Here is a 27,726-nt window from a genome sequence, read left to right as displayed (position 1 = left end):
TGTGCACCTTAGTTTTCATCTCCAACTTGCACCGCAAGTTGCAGCACAAGGCTAAAGAAGGACAGCAGTCATCGACGAAGACCAATAAGGAATAGCCCAACTTGCCCTCCCCTCTATCAGTAAGTTGTGGCTGTCACTCATCATCAGGACCAAGTTGCAAAGCCAGCCAGCTGCTTGTTCTTTCGACCCCACAAAACCCTACCTTTCATGAATAAACTACTGTGCCCACCAGTACCCAACAGTGCCTCCTCTCCCCTTTCTCAAAAAAACCAAAATTTTTTTTTTTGCAACTTTGACTTTCAGAATTCACAAGGTCACAAAAATCTGCTCCATTTGAGATTTCATTTGTTCTTTTGGTTGTCTCAGAAGTTTGATTCGTTCAAAGGCAGCAGCAACTGGCCCTCTTGTCCACTTGCAAGCATCAATAAATTTAGTTTCTGCCAAGTGGAGGACTGCATGGTAGCTGGCACCTGATGTAACAGGCCCCCATGAGTGAGCGAGCGAGCCAGCAATTGTTCTGTTTTTTTGTTCTTCTTTTATTGATTTTGTGTCCTTAGGAAAAACTGAAAGGTTGATCGAGATGAATGATAAAGTGACATGTAAAATTGATAGTGTTTGCACAGATTTTATATCACGATGAGGGAAGGAAGGAAATGAAGGAATGGAGAGGAGACAGTGGAGAATTAAGTGGCAGTGGCGGTGGCGTCGCCGCGGCGGCAGTGGGTTTCGGCGATGCGCGCCAGGGAGTGGAGGTTGCACTTGACGATCGTGTCGAGGAAGACGCGGGTGTCCTCCTTGGTGTTCCCTGGCGGCACGTCGACCACGTAAGTCTCCACGACCACCGTGCCTTGTTGCCCTGCGCCGGTCGGTGGTTCTGATGGGTGGAGGGTGGTGACGGACCGGTAGTTGGTGAGGCGGTGCTCGCCGCCGATCACCCGGAAGCTGAGGACGTGGTGCTCGTCGTCGAGGATCTCGAGCCGCTCTGTGCTGGTGGCCGCCGGGAGCCCCGAGACGAGGCACAGCTCGCGGAGCGTGCCCACGCCGCCGTTGCCGACCACCACGCGGCAGCTCTTCACGAAGTGCTTGTACGCCTGCGGCTCGTCGAAGCGGCGCAGCACCGACCAGACCACCGCCGCCGGCGCCGCCACCTCCTGCACCACCGCCGAGCAGCACTGCTCCGGCCCCGCCGCGTGCTCGTGGTGCTTGGCCACCGGCTCCGGCAGCGCGTGCGCCGTGCACCGCTCGATGGCCGCCGCCACGCCTCCGCCGCCGTCACCGCCTGCGCCCCACGGGATCTGAATCGAGGGACCGGGGGAGGGAGAAATGCAAGTCATTGAGGAAGGAGAGGATTCGAGGCGATCGTTTGCGACGAACAGAGGCAGAGGAAAGTGAAGAAGCCAAGAAAGGTACAACTATCGACGCGAAGGATGGCGATTTATTAAAAAGATGAAAAAATATATTAAATGCAATTTGTTCAAGTGGAACGGAATCAGCTAAAGACTTTGGAAATTTTCACATAGTGGCGTTTACAAGAGGGCATTAATATAAGCTCAAGTTGATAGCCATGGACAAATATTATACTTGTATTGATGCAATTTTTGAACCAATCAAATCTTCCACAATTATATTGAAATATTATAGAAGAAAAGTGTTCACGGTTATAATTCTATTGAATACTCAGGGATGTAAGGTGTGCTTTGGGTTCGAACCGGATTTAATTTAAGCTCGATTTGGCCGAATCGCAGTTGAACCGGAAGTAGACTGGTTCGGCCGGTTCGGTTCGATTGCTTACGGGCTAAGACGAAACCCTAAAAATGCATTCCCTTGGTTCGTAGCCCGCCGCAGCGCTGCCCTTTCTCACACGAACCCCACCCCTTCCGCCTGCTTCGCCGCTGTCGTCGCCCTCCCTTCAGCTGGTGCGCCTGCAGCCTGACGAATTGCAGCGTAGGCTCCTCTTCTTCAATCCTTTCATCGGGTGATAATACCGTAAGAGGAGGTCACCTGTGTGGAAGTCCTCGAGAGGTTGGGATGGCCGATCTTTCTTGATATGCATCATAATTGCTATGTTAGATATGTTGGTGAGTGTAAGGACAACAATCCCACAGCAGTAGTATCGATCAATTGCATTTTTTTTTCTGGTTCCTTAGCGGATTTGACCGTGAATGACTTTTATTGTCCTGATTATATCACCTTGCACTATTACTGTGGTTCATTGGTGTGCTAATTAGTTTTCTCATTGTTTGTGTACGGCGACGAATGGACTATGCGTTGACAATACTTTCGCTTATTGAATGACAAATTTCTTTTGTTGAAACATCAAGGATAAATAGAAATTTAATTGGACGATAATAAAAATCTAAAGTTCTAAACGTTATCTAGATATGCCTACTTGATAATAACAAAATAAAATTCGTAAAAGATACAAATATAAGAATGTAGTAGATTTTATTAAAATTTTGAGAAAATAGACTTAAGATACAATAAAAGAATTGAGGGTATGAACTTATCAATTTGATACTTACTTGCACAAGCAGATCTAATGAATTAAATATAGGAAAAATTGAATTAAAGAATAAATTATTTGCAAATCTTGAATGTTCATGGATTTTGCGTTGGATAAAAATGCAAGAAAAAATGGGCTGGTCCTGTATGCACCCGGTGCCTTGTCGAGTTCTTTGCAAGTCTTATGCCACTGAAGTGTTGATGGAAGGAACATGTCTTATAGGTTATTGATTTGGGATGCCTGTGACAAACCAAAATAAGTGAGGAAGCCAGCGACACTGTTTTTCTATTGGATTTTTTATTTTCACAAATCAACTTAATTGATTAAATTCTATTTAGATGAAAATATTTCTATGTCTACTTGGATTTAGGATAATAAAAAAAAAAGACAGTCCGGTGCACGAAACTCCTACTAATGTGGGGTTCTAGGGAAGGGCCCCAGGGATAGTAAACAAATCAAATCTAAGTCAAGTTTAGTCATGATTAGAGCTTGTAAAATTAGACATGAATCAATTATACGACTAGATCTAGTTTGTGTTAAAATACGATTAATAGGTGAATCATTAAAGTCATACAACACGAGTTAAATATATAAATGGGTAGACAAGAATTAATCTATTTATGTAGATAACTTATTTTTAAAACGAGATTAACTTTTTTGTGATATAACAATTTTTTAAAAAGCTTAATTAATCTTACATGTATGACTGTTGTGAATTCTATGCCATGCTGATGGTTGTGGAGACCCACCTGGGGTGTGACACACAAGATCATATTGAGGGATTATAAATGTTTTGATTAAATGACAAATCTAGGATACTACAAGATAAAGTGACTTTTTTTAAGCGTCGTAGCTATTATGAGGTTTGTAACAAATTCATAGTTATAATTGTAGCTACTTGTCTAGTTGCACAACCTATTTATCAAGTATAAACTTTCTAGAGAGAATATCATGATGTGTGAGTGAGAGATGAAGGAATGCAGATTGGATCCAACCATGTAGTTATTGTATATGGAATGCATGAACATTGTGATAAATGATACAAAACATGACAAGAGATGCATATAACTGATTTTTCTTACTCTCATTCTCTCTACTAAGAAGATTCTTAGATGGTGAATGATAGTTGTCTTCCTATTCCAATGATTTCTTTTCAAGGGTGATATAAATAATTGAAGATTATTCCACTAGCAAATTTGGTAAATCTAGGTTTCCTATAGTCAAGCTTGGTTAAAATTTAAATTTTAAGCTTGTTTTAGTAAATAAGTTTGAATAGATAAATAAACAAATATAAATGTTATCATAAAGTTTATCATGATTAGGGGTGGCTAGTGGTAATTCATGTTGTGTCATACATAAATAGGTCGTGTCATCAGGCCACCAAAAAATTATATAATATTTTATTTAAAAAAATAAAAAATAAGTTGACTGATTTTGTAAAATAAGTGTGGGAGAGAAATGTTAAATAAGTTTTTTAATCCCATATATTTATTAACTTCTTTTATTAGTTTTGTAGTTGTGTAAGATACTGATGATGTAATTTGGATTAAATTTCTAAGGGTAGAATAAATTTGTTATGACATCAGATAGGTTAGGATATATTCATTAGGATTAGAAGATTAAGATTCTTGGTGAAACATTGTATAGATTATTTTTTTTTAAGCAGTGACTCTGTTTGCATTGGTTATTTATAACCTTAAACTGCATATGCTAAAGGTGCATAAAAACATGTCTTTCATCTAACAACTTTGTTCATTTGGCAATTAGCTTTGCTACTTTTTACCTTAAAATTTATTGAAGATTGTTTGAAACTTACCTTCTAAAAGCAGTTAATTAATAAGCATTTAATAAGCAAGTCAAATCAATAATAAAAATCATCCTATGCCCAGTGCCAAAATTGTAGGAAAACCTACCTGAACAATCTTGGTTACTTGAATTAACATATAGTTAATATTAACCATCTATTAGGCATCTAATGGAGAAGAAATTTTATTTATCAAGTTATATTGGTTCATGTGTGCACCAAACTGCAGTGCATTTGAAGTGCGTATTCACCTAGACAATTTCAAGTTTTACAGCACTTGAAGAAAATAATTTTTTAATACTATACCATCCAAGACCATCTAAGGCAATCTTAGAAGACTTTCAATTGTATGAAAAATCTTTGTAAATTCTATATTAACAATCATTTTCTAACTTTTATGTTTGTTATTCATCTTATAGGATGTTATTACTCCTTGTGCAAAAATACAATGATTTAATAGTCTTATTGAATTGTTCACATATCTAGCATAATTTTAACTTTGCTTTATGATATAGGTTTGAAATGTTCATTTTACTCAAAAAAATGTCAAATATGAGAAATCAATTATTTCACAAAGGTTATCAGAGAAGTTTAAAAACACTTAGGATTTTGAAAAATTATCCAGAAATAAGTTTAGATTCCTCTAGAAAATAGATGATAACAAATGAAATTAGGCCAACGATGTGGTTGAATTAGGCGGATTTTGAAAATTCATGGATTTTCCATTTGGGATTTAGGTCCCAATTAAGATCTGTAAAAAAAGAGCATCTTGGTGCGTGAAGCTCTGCCAATGCGGAGTCTGCGGGAAGGGTTTATTGTATGTAGTTTTACCTTGCTTTGTAAGAGGTTGTTTTCGAGACTCGAATTTATAACCTTTAGGTCACACGGCAATAACTTTACCTTTGCATAAAGCTCCTCTTCAATTAAGTTCTATAATATGAAATATTAAATAATAAACATTCTTATTGTTAAAACTAATATTATTTGATTTTATTTAATTTTAATAAGTATCTACAATTTTGCTTCAAGTAAATTAAAGTTTATAAAGTTATGCATGTGCAATGGCTATGTAAATAGATATATGGTTATTGGAAGTTTTAAGTACTAAAATTATATCTTCGTTTTGTTTTAGTCTCATTCCATTGTCAATTGTTTAAAAGCTAGTCTGAACCACTGTATCCAGTATCCACAGAATCTTGTTTTCTATCACATATAAAACATGAGCATCAACGACGACACAATGTGAGGTCTCCAACCTCAATTAGTCTCAGTTTTTCTCTATAATAAGTTGATCCTAGAATATGATCATCATGAGTTCTGCGAATTTTCCTACTATTCGGAAATTTGGTTTGCATATTCATCATATCTTTTAATATTATTTTGATTTTGTTTTCTTAGGTTTTATATAGATCTGTTATTGCTGGAGTCCAGTTGAAGACACTGTTATATATTGTGGTGTAATTCATTGTTAATAATGGCTCGTGCTGAGCTGACAACAGAGGAGGTTGGTGATCTGATGTTACTCCTCTATATCTCAAAGCTGTTTGTTGGTTACCTAATTTAGTGAAATTCCATTCGAATGTAACATGTTTATGATCATGATTATTCTTATGAATTTTATGATTAAAAAAATCAAAAAGGAATTATCTTAATTTTAAAAGTGAAGAATTGGTTGAATCATGAGAAATCATAATTATCTTTTTTCCATAAACATTTCTTTTTTCCTTAGCTTCATGAACTTATGAAATAAAGTAGACAGTCCCTAACCTATACCTTTTAAATCGCTTTTGGAAGCTTTCCTGGTCTCCCATGATGATGACAATTACAAGCTTCTTAGTCCTTTCATTAGGGAATTCCAAGATATGCTACAAAACGGGATTTAGATATTAAGATGTTTAGGTTGCATTTGTTGCAGAATGCAGGCATTTCTAAAAGTGGCAGCAGAAGCTGATGTACATGAATTAATAATCCTCTTTATATTGCCTTTACTACCACTATAAAGTAAATGACCATGTCTTCTAAAATGTTACTAAATCTAAAAATAATCTGAATCATTAAAAGACTAGATTTTGAATAGGATTTTACCTCATTTCACTAACTAGGAAAGAACAACCCGAGCAGTATAATAAATGTGACACTAATTTGATTTTCAGAAGGATGATGATGGTGTAGATCCTTTCTAAAGCATCTACTGTCACAGAAACATAATTAACACATTCTTTTCCAACATTATGCATTTGAAGGTTCTCAGGAGTGATATACCATGGGAAACTTACATGTCTACAAAGCTCATTACTGGTACACATCTTCAGTTATTGAGGCGCTATGATAAAAAATCGGAAAGCCAAAAAGCTTCTTTGCTTGATGATGTAAGTACCTGATTATTTTCTTTTTCTTATTCTGTTTGTTAACTCCTATGTTGCCTGGATACAAGTATCGTATTGGACACGACATGGATACAGCGATACGGAATATTTTGAAAATATAAGACACGATACGGCTAGGATACAACAATTATTAAAAAATATATATAGTATTAAAAATCCTAGAATAGAAAATCATATTACATCAATCATAATATCTATTACAAACAAAAAGTAAACATAACAAAATATAAAACACCAAATCCATCTTAAACAAGTAAAAAAAAATCAAACATCCAAATCGACCTCATCACCAACATCGCTTTCGTCAGTAAATGAGACTGACTCCAATTCAGGTTCATCAAGAGACAAATTGGCAATTTCAAGGATAGCAGCACCCTCCATGTTCATGGAATTAAATCCATCAGCTCCAACATCTTACTTTCTCCTTCACTATAATGTGGTCTCCTAGATAAAGACGAGGATTATAGTGAACATGCACCAAATCTTCCGCTCTTTGTGGTGTTATCTTGTTCCTCTTCAATGAGTGTATGAAATTGTAGGTGCTCTAATTTCTCTCATAAGAAGAAGAAGAAGATGGTTGTCCAAGTAGCTTTAAAGCTAAACTTTGAAGTGCAGAAGCACCATGGATAAACTACCACTTAGTTGGATATATCTAACCTCAATCACACATTGTATCATTATCAGAAAAATCATCAATGACAACTGAAAAAGAGACAAACTCCTCATTGACACTTCTTCATTTAGATGAATTGGAGTAATATCTTTCAATGCACTTTTTCCTTTCCCTTGAAACTTCGATGTCCCTATGAGAAGAAAGATGATTGGGAGATATTTGGAGCCACTCATGGCTATAATACCTATGTAAAAAGATTGATAGTTTAACATCATTCATGAACTAATATTTTTAATTTGCTAAAATTTAGAAAGAATACACCAAACAATGTAGAGGTGTATTGCTTTTATTCTATCGCTCCACCAGAATATTATGAACAACCTCATAAAATTTTGAATCTCCACTATGAGGCCCTTTGAGATAGCAACTCTCATTTTCTCTATCATTTCATCCCACCACTTATAGACTAAATGAAGACAAGGTTGATCATCCAATATCTTGTACTTCGTTGCTCTGGCCTTCGCTACATCCTCCAACTTGTATAGATACCATCTTGCACTAATCACCATGTTTTCAAGACATTTCTTAATTTGTCTAAACTTTTTAAGCATAATGATCGTGGAAGCAAATCGAGTATGCTCAAGTGATAGCATCTTCAAGTTTGAGTTATCGTTGAACATCAATAATCTCATATTGTGATTCATGATAAAATTCTTGAACATTGATGCATCATTTGCTATTTCTGCTATTCACTTCCACTCATCAAAGGCTTCTTTGTTTTGTAAGAGTCAGTCGGTGCACAAATATTCTTCAAAGTAAAATTCAATGTGTGCACAACACAAGGAGTCCAAAATATGTGTGGGTACTTTGCCTCAATGAGTAACCCAACATCTTTGCAAATAGGATCATTATCGGTCACCACTTGGACAATATTATGATGTCCCACTTCATTTATGGCATTAATGAGCAACTTAGAGATGAAAATTTTATCCTTGTACTCACCTTTGCAATTTATCGCTTTCAAAAACATAGGACCACTTTCACACATGGCTATGATATTAATTAGCGGTCTTCCTTGCACATCCAACTAGCTTTTGTTGGCTCTTACAACTTTTCAATATGAGTTTTTTCTTTTTGAAGAAGTGAAGTTCTCAATAAATTATATCCAAGTGGAAGATACGTTGAGTAGCCAAGCTGAAAGCACAAACATAATGAGGATTCCTAGCAATATTGAAAGATAACCCCCTAGTGTAAAACCTCGCAATTTTAGAGTGGAGTTCATCTCTAGCATTCAAGTTAAAAGCTTTTTCAAGAGAGGCAGGTGGTCCTTTTCTTTTCTTTGTTGGAGTTGGATCATCACTTTGCAAAGCACCACTAAATGAGGATTTTAAAGCCATGTTTGATGATATAGATGGCGAAGGCAACGAAACTTCTTTTTGTTTAGAATTCTTCTTTTTCAATTCCGCATCATCCACAAGTTATTGCATACACTTCATTTGATCCAGTTTAACAGTAGTACAACCAGCAATTCCAGCACATTTTTGTTTTAACGAGTGTGCTTTCACCCTCGAATATGATCCTTTGCACACTTTAGTACATATATTGCATGACCAAGTGACATTTCCTCCTTCAACTGCCTTTTCCACCTTGACTTCAAATTTTCACATAGGAGAATAATCATTAACATCCTTCTGTCCACTCTCATTTTGACAACTTTCTATGGCAAATAGGTTGAAAATAACATAGACATATTGCTCAATAGACTTTCCAACATCCTACTGGTCAATATTTTTTCTTTTGGTGTAACAAATTAAAGAAGTGTTATTCCATTGCAAAATAGGCTGAACATTTTAAATTTTTGGCTAAAAAACAACAATTAAGAAGACACAATTCCCAAAAGAAAAAACAAATTCTGAGCAGTGAGTTTAGAAGAAAAAAATAGAAAAGTAAACTTGCTAAAAATTGGAGTGCGGCAGCAAGCAGCAACGAGTGGTGTTATGATGATTAATGATGAAAGAACTGAGAGTATGAAATGATCGGGAGCATGAAAGACCGAAGAAAGGACAAATTTAGGACTTTTTAAAGCTTAATTCATTTTTATTTATTTATTAGTTAGTCCTTAGAAATTTATTGTTTTTCAATTTAACCCTTGTAACTTTTAATTTTTTGCAATTGAGCCCAAACGTATTTAGAAACGTGTCCCATCCGTGTCCTAGCCGTATCCAACTCACTTTAAAAAAGTCAATGACACGATTTTTGCCATATTTGACATGCTTATTTGTGTGTCGTGTACGTGTCCGACACTAATTTTTTTTTAATTGAGTGTCCATGCTATACAGGTTAACTCTGGCATTCTAGCATTCCACTTTGTTTTATTTTTTGCGTCATATGCTGACATTTCTTCGCACATTTCTGTGTTGCATGCATACACATTGCTATTTTCTCTTATATAGTCTTTCATGTGAGTTATTCACTTTTCTATTCTAGATGTTTAATGAATCATAACAGGCAATGTATACTGCAAGGGTTTTCACCCAGATTTTAGTTTTTTTATCCAAGTCATATTAAAATAACAAATTTTAGTAATAAACTACTAGTTGTTTTAAAGCATTGATTGAATAAATTATCATTTTTTAAACATTGATTAAATAAACTGTATTTTCATTCGCCAGTCGCATGGTGTTGTAGTCTCACAATTTTGTAGTGCTCCATGTGTTGGTCGGTGAGTGAAATAGTAATTCTACCTGTGCCTACTGGTTCAGATCAACACTTCAAAAGCTTTATCCTTCGTATAAATTTATTACATAAGTGACTCATGGTTCACAATAAAGAATAAGTTGTTGACATCTTCACAAGCAGAAACCAAAAATATAGGATTTGTTGTTTCTCTCAGATAATTCCACAAGTGGATCGTAGATTGAAACAATATAAACTAATTCTTCATAAGCTACAACCAGAAGATGTCATAATTAAATTTTACTTACTAGTATGATCTTTTGTCAATCTAAAGATTCCTCTTAGATAATTTCACAAGTTGATCATAGGCCAAAATGTCATCCAAGAGTAACACTTATTCTGCAAATCACTCATGGATTGTTATAAATTGACCCTTCGGAAGTTATAATGTGAAGATCCACAATTCTATTTATCACAGTAGTTTGATTCTAAAGTAGAATGAATAATTTCTCTTGGATAATTTCACATGTTGATCATTGGTTGGAATACCATTCCAGGGTTAAAATATATTCCACAAGGCACTCAGAGGTTAGAATTAATCAAATTGGCTCTTAATAAGCTATAAGCTAAAAATGTTGCAATTCAATTTCTCTTTAATTTTAATCTCTATTAGCTTCGTGATTTTTCTTAGATTATTCCACACAACGGTCATGACCCAAAATGCATCTCAGGGTGAAAATATATCCATTAGCTATTTGTAGGACGGTGTAATATAAACTGACCCTTGTTAAGCTTCAACCCATTAAATACAATCTAAAGGTGTCTTAACCAAATTGAACTAAATAATCTAACTCTAGAAATTCCTCTTGGATAATTTCAGAAGTCATTTATGGCTCAGAATGTTCATAGTAATTTGGTATGATGTTTCACAAACCTCTAGGGTGAAATGATACCATGCTTTCATCTTTGACTCCTCATGGAGGTATTCATTCTTAAATCGGTTTCTTCTAGTTAGTTTTTAGTTGTTTATTTAAGGTTAGCTTCATTTTACAAATCTTTCTATTGGAGGTGCCCTAAAGATTTGGAGCAATTACTGATGAATTCTCATCTAGAGCTTGGAAACTACAAATTTATAAAAAAAATTATTTTAAAGGTGAACATGACAAGGTCACAACAAATCCAGTTGTGCATTTTTAATCATCCTGCATTGGCAATTTTGTTGACCAGACAACAATATAATAATACGGAAACAATTTAAAAATAATTGGTATTAATTTAAAGTAAATCAAAGATTTGCATAAACTTCTTGAAAATTTAAGACTTTTAATTAATTAACAGCCTTTTAAATATGTTATTGCCTTTTTGATGTATTTGATCACCACAAACTGTTTGGAACTGGCTATGATTAAATATTGTCACATCCCTGTTGATTTGTGGGACATTGATGATAATTTAGTGCACTAGATCATCTTCAGGATTCTGCATCCCTTTCTCAGCATTTATTTTATTGAAAATGCGTCATGTTCCTATTGAAGAGAGCAACCTACAATTCTCAGCTCCCCAAATTACAAATATGTAGTACATAGATGACTTCTGAAGGCTTCTAATTCTGGAATCCATGATGTTATAAAAATGTAATGTCAAATGAGTTTCCATATCCTATGTAAAGGTGCTTAACCATGTTTAATCTGATTCTAATTGTAATTTGTCTTAATCAAATTGCTCTTTTAGCATCTTATTTCCATCTAAATGTACATTGATGTAAGGTCATATTTGTTTAAGGTTATTATTTGTTGCTCTTTAGAACATGATAAACATTTAATTAGCATTCTATTTAATCTTGGCTACCGCTATGGTTGACGCATTTAGCTATTATTCTCCTTGATTTATTATGACACATTACTTTTCTTGACCCTTGCCACTTGATATTGTTTCATAACACTAGTTCTAGTTTAAATTGATTAGATATCCTTAATACTTTCTCTGGCTATTTAAACATTTCAAAGTATTCACTTGAGTTATTGGGAGTCGATAATACAAGCTTAATGATTTTTTTTCACCGAAATTAGCTTCGAAAAATTGACCAAAGATTTGTGATACTTATTAGTTCTCCTGCAACTCCACCCATAATGAACTAGTCATGGTCGGTCCCAAGCTCTGATAAAAGAGGGTTGCGTTAGATTGTCAGCTAGCGTTAAACTATAACAAATGTTCAATTAATGAATACATTAAATTATTATGCTAATACTAATGTTGAATATGTAAAAGTTCGCATTGCAGGGTCCGATTGTAATGTATTTACAATTGGCAATGATCGCCATATTTCCATGAGAACTTAGGTGTAGTGTTAAATAAGTAAGAGTTTTCACACCATAAGTTGGAAGAAAAAAAAATTATAGGAAAATTAATAGTCTAAGATTTGGAACATGAACATAGGAACTCTCACTTGTTAGACAATGGAGATAGTGGATACGATGATTAGGAGAAGAATTAGTATTTTGGGTATACAAGAGTTAAAATAGGTAGGCGAGAAGGTAAAGATAATAGAGAACTCGGCTTACACAAGAAAGAATAAAACAAGAAATGGAGTAGGTATGGTTATAGATAGTTCGTTAAAGGATGAAGTTGTAAAATTAGATAGAAAGGAAGATAAAATTATAGCTCTCAAGATGGTAGTGACAAAAGAAACTATGAACGTAATTAGTATATATACACCTCAAGTAGTATTAGATAAATATACCAAATCAAGATTTTGGGACGACTTAGATGAAGTATTACAAAATATTTCATCAAATGAAATGATTTTAATAGGAGGCGATCGAAATGACATGTCAGAGTGAAAAATGAAGAATATGAGAGGGTGCATATGAGTTATGGGTTTGGAATAAGAAATGATTAAGGGAAAATTATATTGGATTTTGTGATAGAATATGATTTTATACTAGCTAATACATTTTTTAATAAAAGAGAACATTTGATCACGTTCAAAAGTGGAAATAATAAATCGCAAATTGATTTTCTTATGGTTAGGAATAGGGATGGAAAGATCTGTAAAATTTGCAAGGTAAGAAAACTTAACTACCTAATATAAGTTAGTAGTGTTGGATATACATTTCAATACACGATTCTTAGAATTAAGTGGTGGAAGTTAAAGGATGTGAACTAAAATATATTTAAAGAGAAGGTACGAGTGCAAACGTTAGGTGAAATATACAGTGACTCTAATATGACATGAGATAAGATAGTATCAAAGTTAAAAATAGTAGGTGCGCCAACGAATAAGGAATCTTAATGGTGGAATAAGATAAAAGAAAGTGACGAAAAAATGAACCGTCTATAAGGAATTATATATTTGTAAGACTGATGAAAATTTAAAAAATATACAATAGCCAAGAAAGTGGCTAAGAAAGTAATGAATGAAACAAAAAAATGAAACTTTTGAACGGTTATATTAAAAATTGGATACAAAAGAAGAGGAAAGAGACATTTATAGAATAGCTAAAATGATAGGGAGGAAGACAAGAGATCGTACCCAAACAAGATGTATTAAAGGTGAATGCGATAAGGTACTAGTAAATGATGTAGAAATAAAAGAACGGTAGAAGAGTTATTTTCATCAACTTTTTAATGAATGTTTAGGTGACCAACTTAACTTAGGTAATTTAAGTAGGTCAAATGAATATAAAAATTTAAATTTTTATCGTAAATTCAAACTTCTGAAGTAGAATAAATTTTAAATGGGATGCAAAATGAAAAATTCATTAGATTAGATGATATTCCGATAGGGGCATGGTACAAAATTATTTAACATGATATTGAAAACGAAAAACATGCCTGATCGGAGAGTAAGTATTCTAGTTCCCTTATATAAGACAGATGTAAAAAATTGTGCAAACTATAGGGGTATTAAACTAATGAGTCATACCATGAAATTTGGGAAAGAGTAATAGAAAAGAGGTTAAGAAAGGAGACCACGGTAAGTATTATAGAGGTTAAGAAAGTATATCAAATGAATATAGAAATTTAAATTTTTATCGTAGAATTCAAATTTTTGTAATAGAATAAATTTTAAATAAGATGCAAAATGGAAAAATCTTTAGATCAGATGATATTCCAATAGAGACATGGTACAAAATTATTTAACATGATATTGAAAACAAAAAAAATGCCTGATCGGAGGATAAGCATTCTACTTTCCTTATATAAGACATACATACAAAATTGTGCAATCTATAGAGGTATTAAACTAATGAGTCATACCATGAAATTTGGGAAAGAGTAATAGAAAAGAGGTTAAGAAAGGAGACCACGGTAATCAAAAATTAATTTGGGTTCATTTCTGGAAGGTCGACAATAGAAGCTATACATTTTATCAGACAACTAAGTGAAAAATAGCGTGAGCAAAAGCAAGATCTACATATGGTATTCATTGACTTAGAAAAAACTTATGTTAGAATTACAAGAGAAATTATATGGAGAATTCTAGAAAAGAAAGATGATAGCGTAATATATATTGAACTAATTAAGGATATATACAAAAATATAACGACCAGAGTGAAGATTTCATACGGATTAATTAAAACATTTTCAATAAAGATAGAGTTAACCTCTAAGTTCCTATCTTTTTACACTAATCATGATGAAGACACATTCAAAACACAGTGTATGTTGTTTGATATTGTTTTTGTAGATGAGACACCTGAAGACGTAAATATTAAACTAGAATCTTAGCGGGAAACACTAGAAATGAAATGTTTTAGGCTTAATAGAATAAAAACAAAATATATAGAATTTAAGTTTAGCAATATTAGGAGTAATGAGGCAATTGTTAAAATAGGAGAGACGAGTTGTAGAATTTTAAGCATTTAGTATCGTTTTTGCAAAACAACGGAGGGATCGAGAGAGATGCCTTATATAGAATACAAACAAGATGGTTAAAATGGAGGAGGGTGTCGTTGTTTTATGTGATCATAAAGTACCTTTGAAAGTTAAAGGGAAGTTCTATAAAATGATGGTTAGATCTATTATGTTATATAATGTTGAATGTTGGGCTATGATTTGAGCACATGAGCAGAAGATGAGAGTTGCAGAAATAAGGAAGTTAAGGTGGATGTGTGGACATAGGACAGAATACAAAATAAGAGTATCAAAGAGAAAGTCAGAGTTACATGGGGATAATTCTAAGGGATACGTTTAAGATGATGCATATATGTACTTAGACGACTAATAAATGTTCTGATTAGGCGATGTGAAATTATGACAAATATAGGAAGAGGAAAATTAAAAAAGACTTTGTTAGTAATAATAAAATAAGATAAAATTTATTTAAGTATAGATGATAGTATAGTATGAGATAGAGCAATAGCGTAGAACTGTTGTTGTATTGGTTCTCCTATCTACTACGCATTTAAATATTAGTTACCAATAAAACACTTTGTTGTCTGATTAATTTCAGTATACTGCTCAATTTAAACCTCAATTTTGACAGGATGGACCATCTTATGTACGGGTGTTCACAGATATTTTACGTGATATATCCAAGGAAGAAACAGTGGAATATGTGCTTGCTCTTATTGATGAAATGCTTACAGGTAAGATATGGTGAATTAATAGGGCAAGAGTTTTGTCTCATGTTACTTATCTCAATCTACTTCATGCTGTTATTTGCAGCAAATCCCAAACGCTCTGGTCTATTTCATAAAACAAGTGAAGACACTTACCGACCTTTCTTAAGTTAAGTTATTTTCAACATTCGGGCATCACATATTATTATCAAGAAGAATAGCAATTAATTTCATCTTTGAGGTCTGACAATTGAAACTACTATATTCTCGTTGACTGAATCATGAGGAATCTTTATTGCAGTTGGAACTTTAGTGTGTCTGAATTAACAAGTTTATTTTATGCATTAGGTGTCTTTATTTTAGCAAATTAACATTGTTGTTTTTGTATCAGTTGTGTCTTTGTTCAGTGGTTGTAGTGGATTTTGCAGTGAAAAATGAAAATTTATATGGTGTGGATAAATTCAAGTTAGTGATATCTTGTGTCTAACTCGATTTTGAATTTGTATTTATGTATTAGTTTCCAAAGATATGGTGTTTTTGGTTTCATTGGCTTTCTTTTTTAGGAAATTTTCTTCTCTCCTAAAGCCGAACTCTTTTTCAAAATGACCATTGGAATTTTGTAACATGCCTTCAGAGTTTATTTTTTATTCGCAAGATGACCCAGAAGTTTGCAGAATGCTTTTAGTTTTACCTTTCAATTACAGAACTTTAACTTATTCCCAACCTTGATTAGGGTTTTCTAAAAAATGAATGGAATCATTTTTCAAGCAAAGGTAAATTCTGGTGGATCATATTAAAGGGCATTATGCAACAAAGGATAAAACTTTTAACGCACAACGAATATTCTATTTTTTAAGGTCACTGACATGCAAATTTTATTTTCTTTCCTTGAAATTATTTCTGTTTTCTAAGATCCTCTTTTAATTATAGGTTTGTTGCCTTGTTTCCTTGCATAACTAATTCATGACTTCATGTTGTATAGAAATTTTTTTGATTTTTATTTATCCTATTAACAAATCACATGTCCAAATTATCAGATGGCTTCATGAGGGAAATTGGTTCATACAAGAGAAGAGCTGTAAAATATTGACTCTAATAGTGAGGTACTTGCATTATTAAATGACATTCATTTTTGATAATTTAATTCAATGAAATTTATAGTTTATCTTTGCAGTGTTCGACAAAAAGCTCGTGATGCCTTCACTATAAATGGAGAAACCTCACAGTCAGGAAGCAACTCAACTATAGATGATGTTCTAGAAGGACTACTTAATTGGCTTTGTTTTCAGGTTAAAATCTGTGCTTAATGCAATTTCTCAGCATACAACTTTGTATCAGTTTTTTTTTCTAAACTCCACAAGGTACAACTAATAAATTTTACTTCATACATAATAATTGTGATATTTCGACTTGAGCTGATTTTACATATAGGTAAATTGTTAATGTTGGAACATATAACTTGAAAATACTACTCGAAGTGCTTTCTAAATTTCACTTGATTTGTTATTTTTATCAGTTTCATAATTTCTAGGTTACTTGCTTGAGTTGTATTTAGGTAGCATTTAGTTTACTGACAGAATATTTTTTTGAACTCCACCACCTGCCATTTAAGGAATGCTTCTAAAAATTTATCTCAACTGAACTAGTAGATCACCGAAGATATTGAAACATCACTAATATGTTGTTTTTTCTAACTGAAAGTGTTTGATTTTCAGCTGAATAACCCATCTCATCCTGCATGTTCTTTACCTTTGGCCATAAATTGCCTGACGAATTTGCTAAGAGAACCCTCTGTAAGGACTTCATTTGTTCAAGCAGACGGTATCAAACTGTTAATTCCGTTGATTTCACCAGCATCAACTCAGCAGTCCATCCAGGTAATGCAATTATAGATTCCTGCAGATGTGATGGGTTTAGATTCCTGCAGATGTGATTATAGATTTGAACTTGCAGAATTCTTTGATGCTTTTTTGATATTTAGTAATCATGTATTTTTTTGGGGTTAATACCATCAAATAGTAGGTTTGATCATATATTGCATGCATTAGTAATTTCATGTCACCTTTTATATCCTTGAACATGTTTAATGGTACATAAATGGTTCATGCAAAAGTGTAGTGTCAGTGCAATGGAAATGAGAACTAGAGAGATGGCTGCGGTTTAGAATGGTCATGTTGATGTTGTATCTTTATGTGATCATCAGATGAAAAACCAGCCACGGAAAATCCTGAAAATAGGCTGTAGCACTCTTTCCAAGAAACATGAATTCTTTACAACTCTCTTCTATATGAATGAATTCACATATTTGTCCTCGTACAGATCAGTATCATCACAAGTCACCCAAGAACTCACCTAGGAACCCACATGATGTGTTTAAAATCTCGATCTACTACTAATATCATTCCTTGGCCTCTTAGGTGCATTTCTGGTAGCATACCATACCTGTCGACACATTGGTATCTATGCATCGGCTGTGAAGTGCACCTATAACCTCTGCTTTATTCACAATGTCTTTTTGATCGAAAAATAATAGAAAAAGACACTATCTTTCATTAGCTCGAATGATAGTTTGATATTTTGTTTGATTGTTTTGATTTGAATTGACTCACCGATTACGATCATCCCTCAAATAAGTTATAAGATAGTAAATTAAGCCTATTTTTGATTTTTATTTTTTTTTGTCAAAACCCTTCCAATTGCAGTGAGCTAAGTGTTGGTAGGCTGATCCTCATCCATCAATTTGGGGTTTAAAACCTTTAGAAAAGCTGTCAATGCCATAAGTTTGCATATCCACATTCGGATTGCCCGAGGTACATAATGCTGCTAGTAACCTGTGTTGAATGTCATAGGCACCATTGAATCTACTAATGGAGAAGCTAGGTCAAGAAACATTCATATTGCTACAATTGTACCCATTTATCATTTCTACTCATTCTGATGTGATGTGGAGGAAGCGTTAAAGAATGGAAAAGTAGCTAGAAATTGATTAATCAATGAAGAAAAAAGCTCACAAAATCTTCTACCTGTCCCATATTGCAATTTAGTTGATTGAAGAAACAAAGAACCTGACCACATACTGCATGTGTCTTACTCATATTGAATTATTATACATTATTTGAGATTTATGAGATCTCTTTAGATGGGTTCACATGCCTGTTGCAATTTGGTGCTGGATGAACAGAAGCTAATCTGTGAATTGTCTTAGTGTTTGGTGGCTAGATAGGTTACCCTTAGTTGCATGTGAAGTGTCAAATAATGAAAAAGTAGCTAGAAATTGATTGATCAATGAAGAAAAAAGCTCACAAAATCTTCTACCTGTCCTATATTTCAATTTAGTTGATTGAAGAAGTAAAGAACCTGACCAGATACTGCATGTGTCTTTCTCATATTGAATTAAGAATTATTATATATTACTTGAGATTTATGAATTCTCTTAGATGGGTTCACATGCTTGTTTCAATTTGGTGCTGGATGAACACAAGCTAATCTGTGAATTCTCTTAGTGTTTGGGGGCTAGATAGGTTACCCTTACTGTCGAACAACCCAGATTGTCTCAATTTGGGAAATTTTAACTCATTATTCTCTCCATTGCAAAGGACTAGATTCCCCAAGCCTTTTTTTTTTGTGGGTGTATTTCAGAAACCATTTTGCAAAGCAAATTTTAATCTGGGTTTTGGTAGATTTGTAAGTATCCTTACACATCAAAATTCAAATGGACAATTGTAAAGTTGCCCAACTAGATTTGTCAAGCTTTAAGGAGCTCAATTCCATTTGCACCATTGCCATATGAGCTTGTGTAAGGAGCTCAATTCCATATGCAGTGGCCAACAATTTAATACCCTTTTATTTTGGGCTCTGCTCGCCAATAAATATTTATTTAAATAATGTTTTTTAATTGGGCAACACAAGTGTATACAAATTATTGAGTTACTCTAAAAAAATTACACATTATCAATTAAATAAAGGATTAGGTCCGTGTAGTTGATTCCAAATACCTTGGACATCTACCTTAATATATGTTTTATTGGATATTTTGGATAACTAATAAATTTCTCAAGCTTGTCTAAGGGTTTAACTCCATATTCATTGGTCTGTGAATTTTCATCTTATGCCATATGCTTTACTTTCTGATAGTTTGTCAAGAATACAAATTATTTAGTCAATTAATCAAAGAAATATGTAAATATTAATAGATTTTTGGTATTGGCTACTCTGACCAATACTACTAAATTTGTGAATATTCCCACCTTTTACTTCACACGCTCCTTGTTATGTGATTAAGCATTTCTGATCTGGACTTGATCTTTTTTTGAGATTGTATTTTGTTCTATGCATTTGTACTGTCATTTAGAATGAGGCGCTTTATTTGGCCAAGATCTTTAGGCAAACTTGAATCTTAACAGCCAGTGCACATGTCGTTAATAATGCTGGTAATAATGACATTGTTAAATGGACATATACATGCTTAAGAATGGCACACTAAACCTTGACACTGTTTTTGGTGAACACTGAATCTGCTCCTTTTTTTCCAGCTTCTTTATGAAACTTGCCTTTGCATTTGGCTCTTGTCATACTATGATGGAGCAGTTGACTACTTGGCCACTACTAGGGCTATGCCAAGGCTAGTTGAAGTTGTAAAAGGTTCAACAAAAGAAAAGGTTTGATTTTGTGACTGCCTCCATTTTTCTATATGTAGTAGGGATATGAAGAATCTCAAAGTGTGTATTTTGCAGGTTGTGAGGGTTATTGTTTTGACATTGCGCAATTTGCTACCCAAGGCAGCATGTGGAGCACAGATGATTGATGTTGGATTACCACAGATTGTTCAGTCTCTAAAAGCTCAGGCATGGAGTGATGAGGTTATATCTCATCCCTTTCATGCTTTATGATGCGTATTAGTTTTAAAATCATAATCAGTTAGAAATCATATACATGAACACTTGAATCTTTACTATCCTAAACTCCATAAGGTAAATGTAAGAAAATACCTTGGATTTAGGTTTAACATGAACCAAACTATTCATTGGGATTGTTACTCCTGATTGTGAGATAAATACTGATTTTTAAGATTGAAAAGCTACTCTGGATATAGAGGACCTTGCAAAGTAAATGAATAAAGCCTTGTCATAGATACAGTGAAATCACCATGGACATTTGTATGATAATCATTCTAAGAGAAATATATGGGTAATGGAATGCTGCTAGTCCTATCATTGTGCCAACAGTTTTTTGGAGAAAATGGCTCAGCACTTGTCAACATATGACAGAATGCCATTATCATCATTGACCTCCATATTTGTTGCCACAAAAATTGTGGGTTTTTTCCTTGCATATTTTGAAATTACAAATGACCTATTTGAAGTCAATGCTTTCTTTTCAAACTAGTTATCACATATTTGCATTTTACTAGAGCAATTTCATACCGAATGAGATTAAAATTCACCATGTAATCGCTTTTCAGCCTTATGTTATTTTATTTTGTGCATATTTTGTCGTGTATTTTAATATTTGCATCTTTTAACCATGCATTTTTTCCATCTAGGATTTATTGGATGCTCTGAATCAACTGGAAGATGGACTTCAAGTTCACCTAAAAAATTTGAGTTCCTTTGATAAGTACAAGCAGGAAGTTCTTTTGGGTCATCTTGACTGGTATCCTGTGCACAAGGATCCAGGGTTCTGGAAAGAGAATATTACAAATTTTGAAGAAAATGATTTCCAGGTATTCTTTTTGTTTATGTGCTTTCAAGAGAAATCTCATACAAGGCCATTGGTTTGATCATACATCCATATCATATGTGGTTAAGTAATATTATTCTTTCATTGTGATTATATTACTGGGAACAAACTTGATGAAGAATGCTTGTCACAGTTGCAGTGGCAAATGTAGGCTGTAGCTACATGGTGATGTTGTTTTGCTTTGGTGTTGTTGACTTTTACCTTTTATGATAGTACTTGTAAATTAAAAAGGCGGCACAGGCTTATGTTCGAAGTCTCCTGACCACGTAGTGCCTGTTCACTAATCTCAATCAGGGGTTTCTAGTTTGTTTTTTTTCTCTCCCTCAAATAACAATGTACAAAAATTGGTTTCATTAATCTGAATTCGGCCATTGTGTAATTGTCAGGTGATGTGTTTAATAATGAGATTAATTTCTAATTAAGTTTTGAAATTGCACCATCTTTATTAATGGACATGAAGATGGGGAAAATGTTGGCCTGCATTTAACTTCAGAATGTTTTGTGCAGATTCTGCGTGTTCTGATCACAATCCTTGACACTTCTACCGATCCTAGGGCTCTTGCTGTTGCATGCTATGATCTTTCTCAGTTTATCAAGTATCATCCTGCTGGAAGAATCATCGTGTCAGACCTGAAGGCCAAGGACAGAGTGATGAAGCTCATGAATCATGAAAATGCTGAGGTGACGAAGAATGCCCTTCTATGCATCCAAAGGCTTTTCCTTGGGGCCAAGTATGCTAGCTTTTTACAGTCTTAAGCCAATGTTCCTTGAGTTGGAACTCGGCCTCTCCGTTACCATCTCTCATGTTGATATTGTGATCCCTGGCTTGTATCCCCAGAGTCATGTGATTTCTTGATAAATCTGGGGTGCTCTACTCTTGTCAGGGTGGTGTCTTATAAAAAAAAGCATTTTTTTTTGTTGTTTCTTGTAATAAATTGTAAGCTCAATTTTATGTGATCGGGTAATGTTTAACTCGATGAGGATACCTGAAATAAGCGACCAGCATAATCTTGTGTTCATTGTTGAGTTACTATCAAATACTGTATTGGCTTTTTGATCTTTCAATTCAGAAACCTTGAACCCTCGTGGACTGGGGTCTATACTTGGGTGAGCTGAAGTAAAGATATCTGAACCCTCATAGACTGTGGTCTACACTTAGATAAGATCCAGTGGCTAATTATGGCTAGATTCTAGGTGAATTATTTACGACAATAGAGGTGTCAATTCTAGTTGATGAGTCTTAAATGCATTGACACATTGACCGACACCATATTTGTAAGCTCCAGGCCACAACTTATAATCCACAGAAGATTTTAAACTGGTTAAACCAATCATCTTATGCAAGTTTGGTCGCCTGCCTATTTAATTAATAATTAAATAGATTAGGCTTATAATTAATAGGTTGTGTAGCTAACAATCTCGCAATCAACGGGGCATCAAAGATGTGAGCGATCTGTTACGGAAAGTAGCTGACAGGCACAGAGTGAGAATAAAGTAGCCCTGGTACATGCGGAGTAAAAGGTAGGACGAGTATTTCATATGGTCTATTTGAATTACTCGTGATGTTGGTACTTTTTAGATTTACTCTAGTGGTAGAAAACTCTATAATTAGACATGGAAAGTTAGATAATTGAATTAAAAACTGAAATCAATAAAATAGGAGCATGCAATGAATAAGGTGGGGTTTCACCAAATTTGGATTGCTCTTGTAAGTTGGCTTCAGCTCAGCAGATCTAGTTAGGAATGAATACCTTGTAGGATTTGAGGAAGACAGCCAGCTAACTTTTTTTTTTTTCTCCTTTTAGTACACTTTTATATTAATTTTTTTACTAAATTAAAAAAAACATTCAATATATTTCATATATACGATGTTCTGCTATTTCATAAAGACGACGTAGCATTAAAAGAATTACACATGTTAATATTTTAATGGAATATCAACGAATAAAAAAAATGAATTAATACATATGAGTAGAATGCCATTATATATATATATATATATATATATATATATATATATATATATATATATATATATATATATATATATATATATATAGCAGATATCTTGCGTCATACCCCATGCGGTTTGGTGCGGCCCATGTCAAAATCCGTGCTGAATCGATTCATTGATCAATCCAGCGGGGTTGAATCGATCAGTCGATCGATTCAGCCTTGTCTGTCTTGTCTTCTCGCGCCCTCCTACCGGCGGCTGCCTCTAACCGTCTGCCCCGAACCTTACTATAACGGGGGGAGAGGGGTGGTTCGGCCTCGGTTGGGGTTGGGGTTGGATTGATACCAGAATTGTCCGCAATCACGAGACAGGCGTGAGAAGACGAGGGATGAATCGATCCACTGATCGATTTAGCCACGCCAATCCACCGCACGCGAGAAGACCAGCAAGTGGGGTTGAATCGATCCACTGATCGATTCAGCATGCTGAATCGATCAGTGGATTGATCCACCGTACCGATCCGTACGAATATATGCCGCGGAAGAATATTTTGTGTATATATATATATATATAGCAATGGTGAATCCATAACTATTACTTTCTCTATCGGCGATAATTATGATCGATAGGTGGTAATCAAAGAATGCTTGGGTTATTCTAGAACGAGCATTTCAAGGTGACGACAAAGCTAAAGCTATCAAACTTCAAATTTTTTGCGGAGTTTGAAAATCTAAAAATGATGGAATCTGAATCTTTTAAAGAGTATTTCTCTAAAGTGATTGAAGTAGTCAATGATATGAGAATTCTTAGAGAAGATGTTGTTGATCAGAAGGTAATTCAAAAAATCCTTATTAGTTTATTGCAAGAGTAATTGTTGTTGCCATTGAAGAATCTAGACGTTAGAAATTATAAATGAGAAATTAAAAGGTTAAAGTACCTTTTGGATAGTTAAAGGATGACATCTAATGAAAAGGTAGTGTGCCTCTTGAAAAAGGATACATCTTCATCATCCAATTCAAAATAGATGGATGAGATCTAATTGAACTAAGAGGTTCTTAAGCCCCTTCGTTTAGTATAAATAAAGTCTCTCACATACTCATTTTATTCACTCAATTCCTTCCAAGCAAAGCAAGCATTGCATTCGATACTTGCATTGGAGAGTACGAGAAGTCTCTTTGGTTCGGAGATCTTGCGATTTGCAGTGCTGCTATTGCAAGATAAAGTTATTGTATCTTGGGAGACGATTGTTGTATTCCGTGAGCACAGTGTGCGGGGCAAATTCGTCTTAAAGAGATAGAATCTAACTCTAACCTCGACTTCGCCAAAACGGTGGTATACCGTCATTCTGCCTGTGCTCAGATTGCACCACCTCAAAGATACCAATAATTTTTAAGACGAATTTTAATTGTGCAAACTAATGGCTGGGATCAACGACGGTTCGACCACCATTCCACACGTAGAAAAGCCGGAGAAGTTCAATGGAATTAGCTTCAAACGATGGCAACAAAAGATGCTGTTATACCTGACAATGTTAAACCTCGTACGGTTTTTGCATGAAGACCCACCAGCTGTTACAGAAGGTGAGTCTGATAGTAAGGCTGCATGTGCTACGTGGTCGCACAGAGATTTTCTGTGCCGCAACCACATTCTCAACGCATTGGATAACACGTTGTATAATGTATATTGTTCGATGGAAACGATAAAATCTCTGTGGGAATCACTTGAAAAGAAATACAAAATCGAAAACGCCAGATTGAAGAAATTCATTATCAGACGATTTCTGGATTTCAAGATGATGAATTCCAAGAGCGTGACGTCTCAAGTCCAAGACATGCAACTAATAATGCATGATTTAGATGCCAAAGGCATGAAGCTGAACGAGTCGTTCAAAGTAGCTGTGGTAATCAAGAAACTCCCTCCGTTGGGGAAGGACTTCAAAAATTACCTGAAGCACAAAAAAAGGAGATGTAACTTGAAGATCTAATCCTAAGGCTACGAATTGAGGAAAATAATCGAAAGATGTCCGACTCCAGAGGAATGAGCGGGCAGTCGACAAGATGTCGAACCTAGATGAACCAAAAACCAAAAAGCCGAACCAATCCAAAAAGAAGGCTCAAGGTAAGAAATTCAAGGGCACATGCTACAATTGCGGAAAGCCAGGACACATGTCCAAAGACTGTAGATGCCCGAAGAAATCAACCAAGAGTCAAAAGGATGCTGCGAACCAGGTCGTAACTTTTGACGACATGGAATTAGATCTCATTACGGTCGTGTTTGAAGCCAACACAATGATGGATCCCGAAGCAGTGGTGGATCGATACTGGAGCAACACTTCATATCTGTTCTGATAAGGCGATGTTCTCCAACTATACTCCGATAAGTGGAAGAAAGCTCTATATGGGCAATTCCACGACATCCCCGATTGTCGGATTCGGGAAAGTTGCTATGAAAATGACGTCTGGGAAAGAGCTAATGCTCATTGATGTGCTCCATGTTCCCGACATCAGGAAGAACCTAGTTTCTGGATCAACACTTGTTAAGGCCAGTTTCAGACTAGTGTCCCAGTCAAACAACTTTGTACTTACGAAGAATGATGTATTCATAGGTAAGGGGTACTTAGAACAGAGTCTATTCAAAATCGTTGTAATGACTATACACCGTGAATTTGATGGTAATAAAATAAAAACTTCCAGCTACGTTCTTGAGTGTTTTAATTTATGGCATGATTGACTTGGACATGTCAATAATAATACTCTTAAACGTCTCGTCAAGTTAAATTTATTACCAAATGTCAATATAGACAAACCACACAAATGTGAAGTGTGAGTGGAAGCAAAAATGACGAGACTACCTTTTCATTCGGTGGAAAGGTCAACGACTCCTCTAGAGTTAATACATAGTGATCTATGTGACTTAAAATTCGTACAAACTAGAGGAGGTAAAAAGTATTTTATTATTTTTATCGATGACTGCATGAGGTTCTGTTATGTCTGTTGGTGTGGTTAGCACTGACGGTCTAACTCAGGTTTTGATAAATGACAAAGTAAGTTAAGTTAGTTTTGTTGTAATCTAACACTTTGATTGGGTGTGCAGAAGAAGTCCAGCTAGATCGACGGACCGACCGGATACTTGGCACGAAACCCAGCTTGGTCAACGGGTTGATCGGATAGCTAGCACGAAGGCCAGCTAGGTTGACGGGCATGACCAGATAGCTGGCACGAAGCCCAACTAGGTCGACTGGCCAATCGGATAGCTGACACGAAGTCCATACAGGTCGATGGGCTAACCGGATGTATGGCACGAAGTCCAGCTAGGTCGACGGGTTGACCTGATAGCTGGCACGAAGTCCAGATAGGTCGACGGGCTGATCGGATGTCTGGCAGGTAAGTTAAGGTAAGTCACTAGAGGGGAGTGACTTGAGAGGACGTGTTCCCGGTTAGGGAACTTAGGCGTCGATCCAACTTAGATCCATTTAGGAAATATAAGTTGAGATCGTGACTAGATTCCGGTCTCAAAGAGACAGAATCTAATTACTACTCTGTTTGATTATAAATTGTGCTAACACTTTATTTTGCAAGGTACCATAACTTTTATTTTGCCTCGGATTGACATTTTATTGCAGGGGAATGAGTCTCTGGAAAATGGTGGTCCGGGCGCTCAGAAGGGATCCGGGCGCTTGGAGTTGGTCCGGGAGCCCGGAATCGGTCCGGGCGCTCGAAATCGGTCCGGGCGCCCGGAAGGCAAAAGTTATCCTGACAGCTAGGCGAGCGCTGATTGGACGGCCGACGTCACGACCCAAGCACCCAGAAGGAATCCGGGCACCCGGAGCACTCCTATAAAAGGAGCCTACCTCCAGAGCTGAGAACAACAACTGCTTCCAACAACTGCTCTGTTACTCTCTGCTCCTGCGACTTTGCGAAGCCTCTCCGACAACCTACGGCTCAAGTTCTTTTTATTGTTGTCAGTATTTTCTTTTTAATAGTTCCTGTATTTACTATTGTAATCTTATTTGCGAACTATTAGTAATTGCCCAATGAAAACACTCGACGAGTGCGGGCCTCGGAGTAGGAGTTGACGAAGGCTACAAACCAAGTAAAATTGGTTTGTGTTAGCGTTGTGATTTTTATTTTCCGCTGCATACTCGCTTCAAATTTTTGATCGTTATTCCCCCCCCCCCCCCCCCCCCCCCCCCTCCTCTAGCAAATTCTACGATCCAACAATGTCTTTCTTTTAAGAAGTAAAGATGAAGTCTTAGAAGCTTTCAGAACCTATAAAACAGAAGCTGAGAATCAACTTGATAAACGAATTAAAATAATTCGTAGCGATAGAGGTGGATAATATGATGCACTGTTTGATGAGTTTTGTTCAGAATATGACATTATCCATCAGACAACGACATCTTACTCACCTCAATCAAATGGTGTTGCTAAACGTAAAAATCAAAGGAAATGATGAATGCCTTGGTGATAAATTCAAGCTTACCGCA

At 35.3% G+C, this 27,726-nt stretch overlaps 2 protein-coding genes across 3 annotated transcripts; one reads left to right on the top strand and one right to left on the bottom strand.

The window, feature by feature from the left end:
- Positions 1–528: 528 nt before the first annotated feature.
- On the bottom strand, positions 529–1,416 carry LOC122027045 (abscisic acid receptor PYL4-like). Its single transcript, XM_042585846.1, has one exon. It carries the CDS (start codon positions 1,332–1,334, stop codon positions 684–686), a length of 651 nt encoding a protein of 216 aa, XP_042441780.1. The 5' UTR covers positions 1,335–1,416; the 3' UTR covers positions 529–683.
- A 396-nt stretch (positions 1,417–1,812) lies between these two features.
- On the top strand, positions 1,813–22,408 carry LOC122027044 (probable V-type proton ATPase subunit H). Of its 2 annotated transcripts, none has more exons than XM_042585845.1 (12): positions 1,813–2,022; positions 5,706–5,811; positions 6,551–6,676; positions 15,472–15,574; positions 15,654–15,717; positions 16,585–16,650; positions 16,722–16,836; positions 17,263–17,424; positions 20,080–20,205; positions 20,281–20,406; positions 21,090–21,269; positions 21,794–22,408. In XM_042585845.1, exons 2-12 carry the CDS (start codon positions 5,782–5,784, stop codon positions 22,040–22,042), a joined length of 1,347 nt encoding a protein of 448 aa, XP_042441779.1. In that variant the 5' UTR covers positions 1,813–2,022; positions 5,706–5,781; the 3' UTR covers positions 22,043–22,408. The 2 variants fall into 2 exon arrangements, with proteins under 2 accessions (XP_042441779.1, XP_042441778.1); XM_042585844.1 differs by having other exon boundaries at positions 1,813–2,078.
- Positions 22,409–27,726: the final 5,318 nt, after the last annotated feature.

The sequence above is a fragment of the Zingiber officinale genome, chromosome 10A, assembly GCF_018446385.1.
Source record: "Zingiber officinale cultivar Zhangliang chromosome 10A, Zo_v1.1, whole genome shotgun sequence".
In the NCBI taxonomy this organism is placed as follows: domain Eukaryota; kingdom Viridiplantae; phylum Streptophyta; class Magnoliopsida; order Zingiberales; family Zingiberaceae; genus Zingiber; species Zingiber officinale.
Note: the sequence above shows the minus strand (reverse complement) of the source record. Positions and strands in the feature narration are given on the sequence as shown.

Coding starts and splice junctions, on each gene's coding strand:
- LOC122027044 (XM_042585845.1), top strand. CDS start 5,782: ATGGCTCGTGCTGAGCTGACAACAGAGGAG. Junction 16,837..17,262: donor TTAATTGGCTTTGTTTTCAG/GTTAAAATCTGT, acceptor TTTGATTTTCAG/CTGAATAACCCATCTCATCC. Junction 17,425..20,079: donor CAACTCAGCAGTCCATCCAG/GTAATGCAATTA, acceptor CTTTTTTTCCAG/CTTCTTTATGAAACTTGCCT.
- LOC122027045 (XM_042585846.1), bottom strand. CDS start 1,334: ATGACTTGCATTTCTCCCTCCCCCGGTCCCTCGATTCAGATCCCGTGG.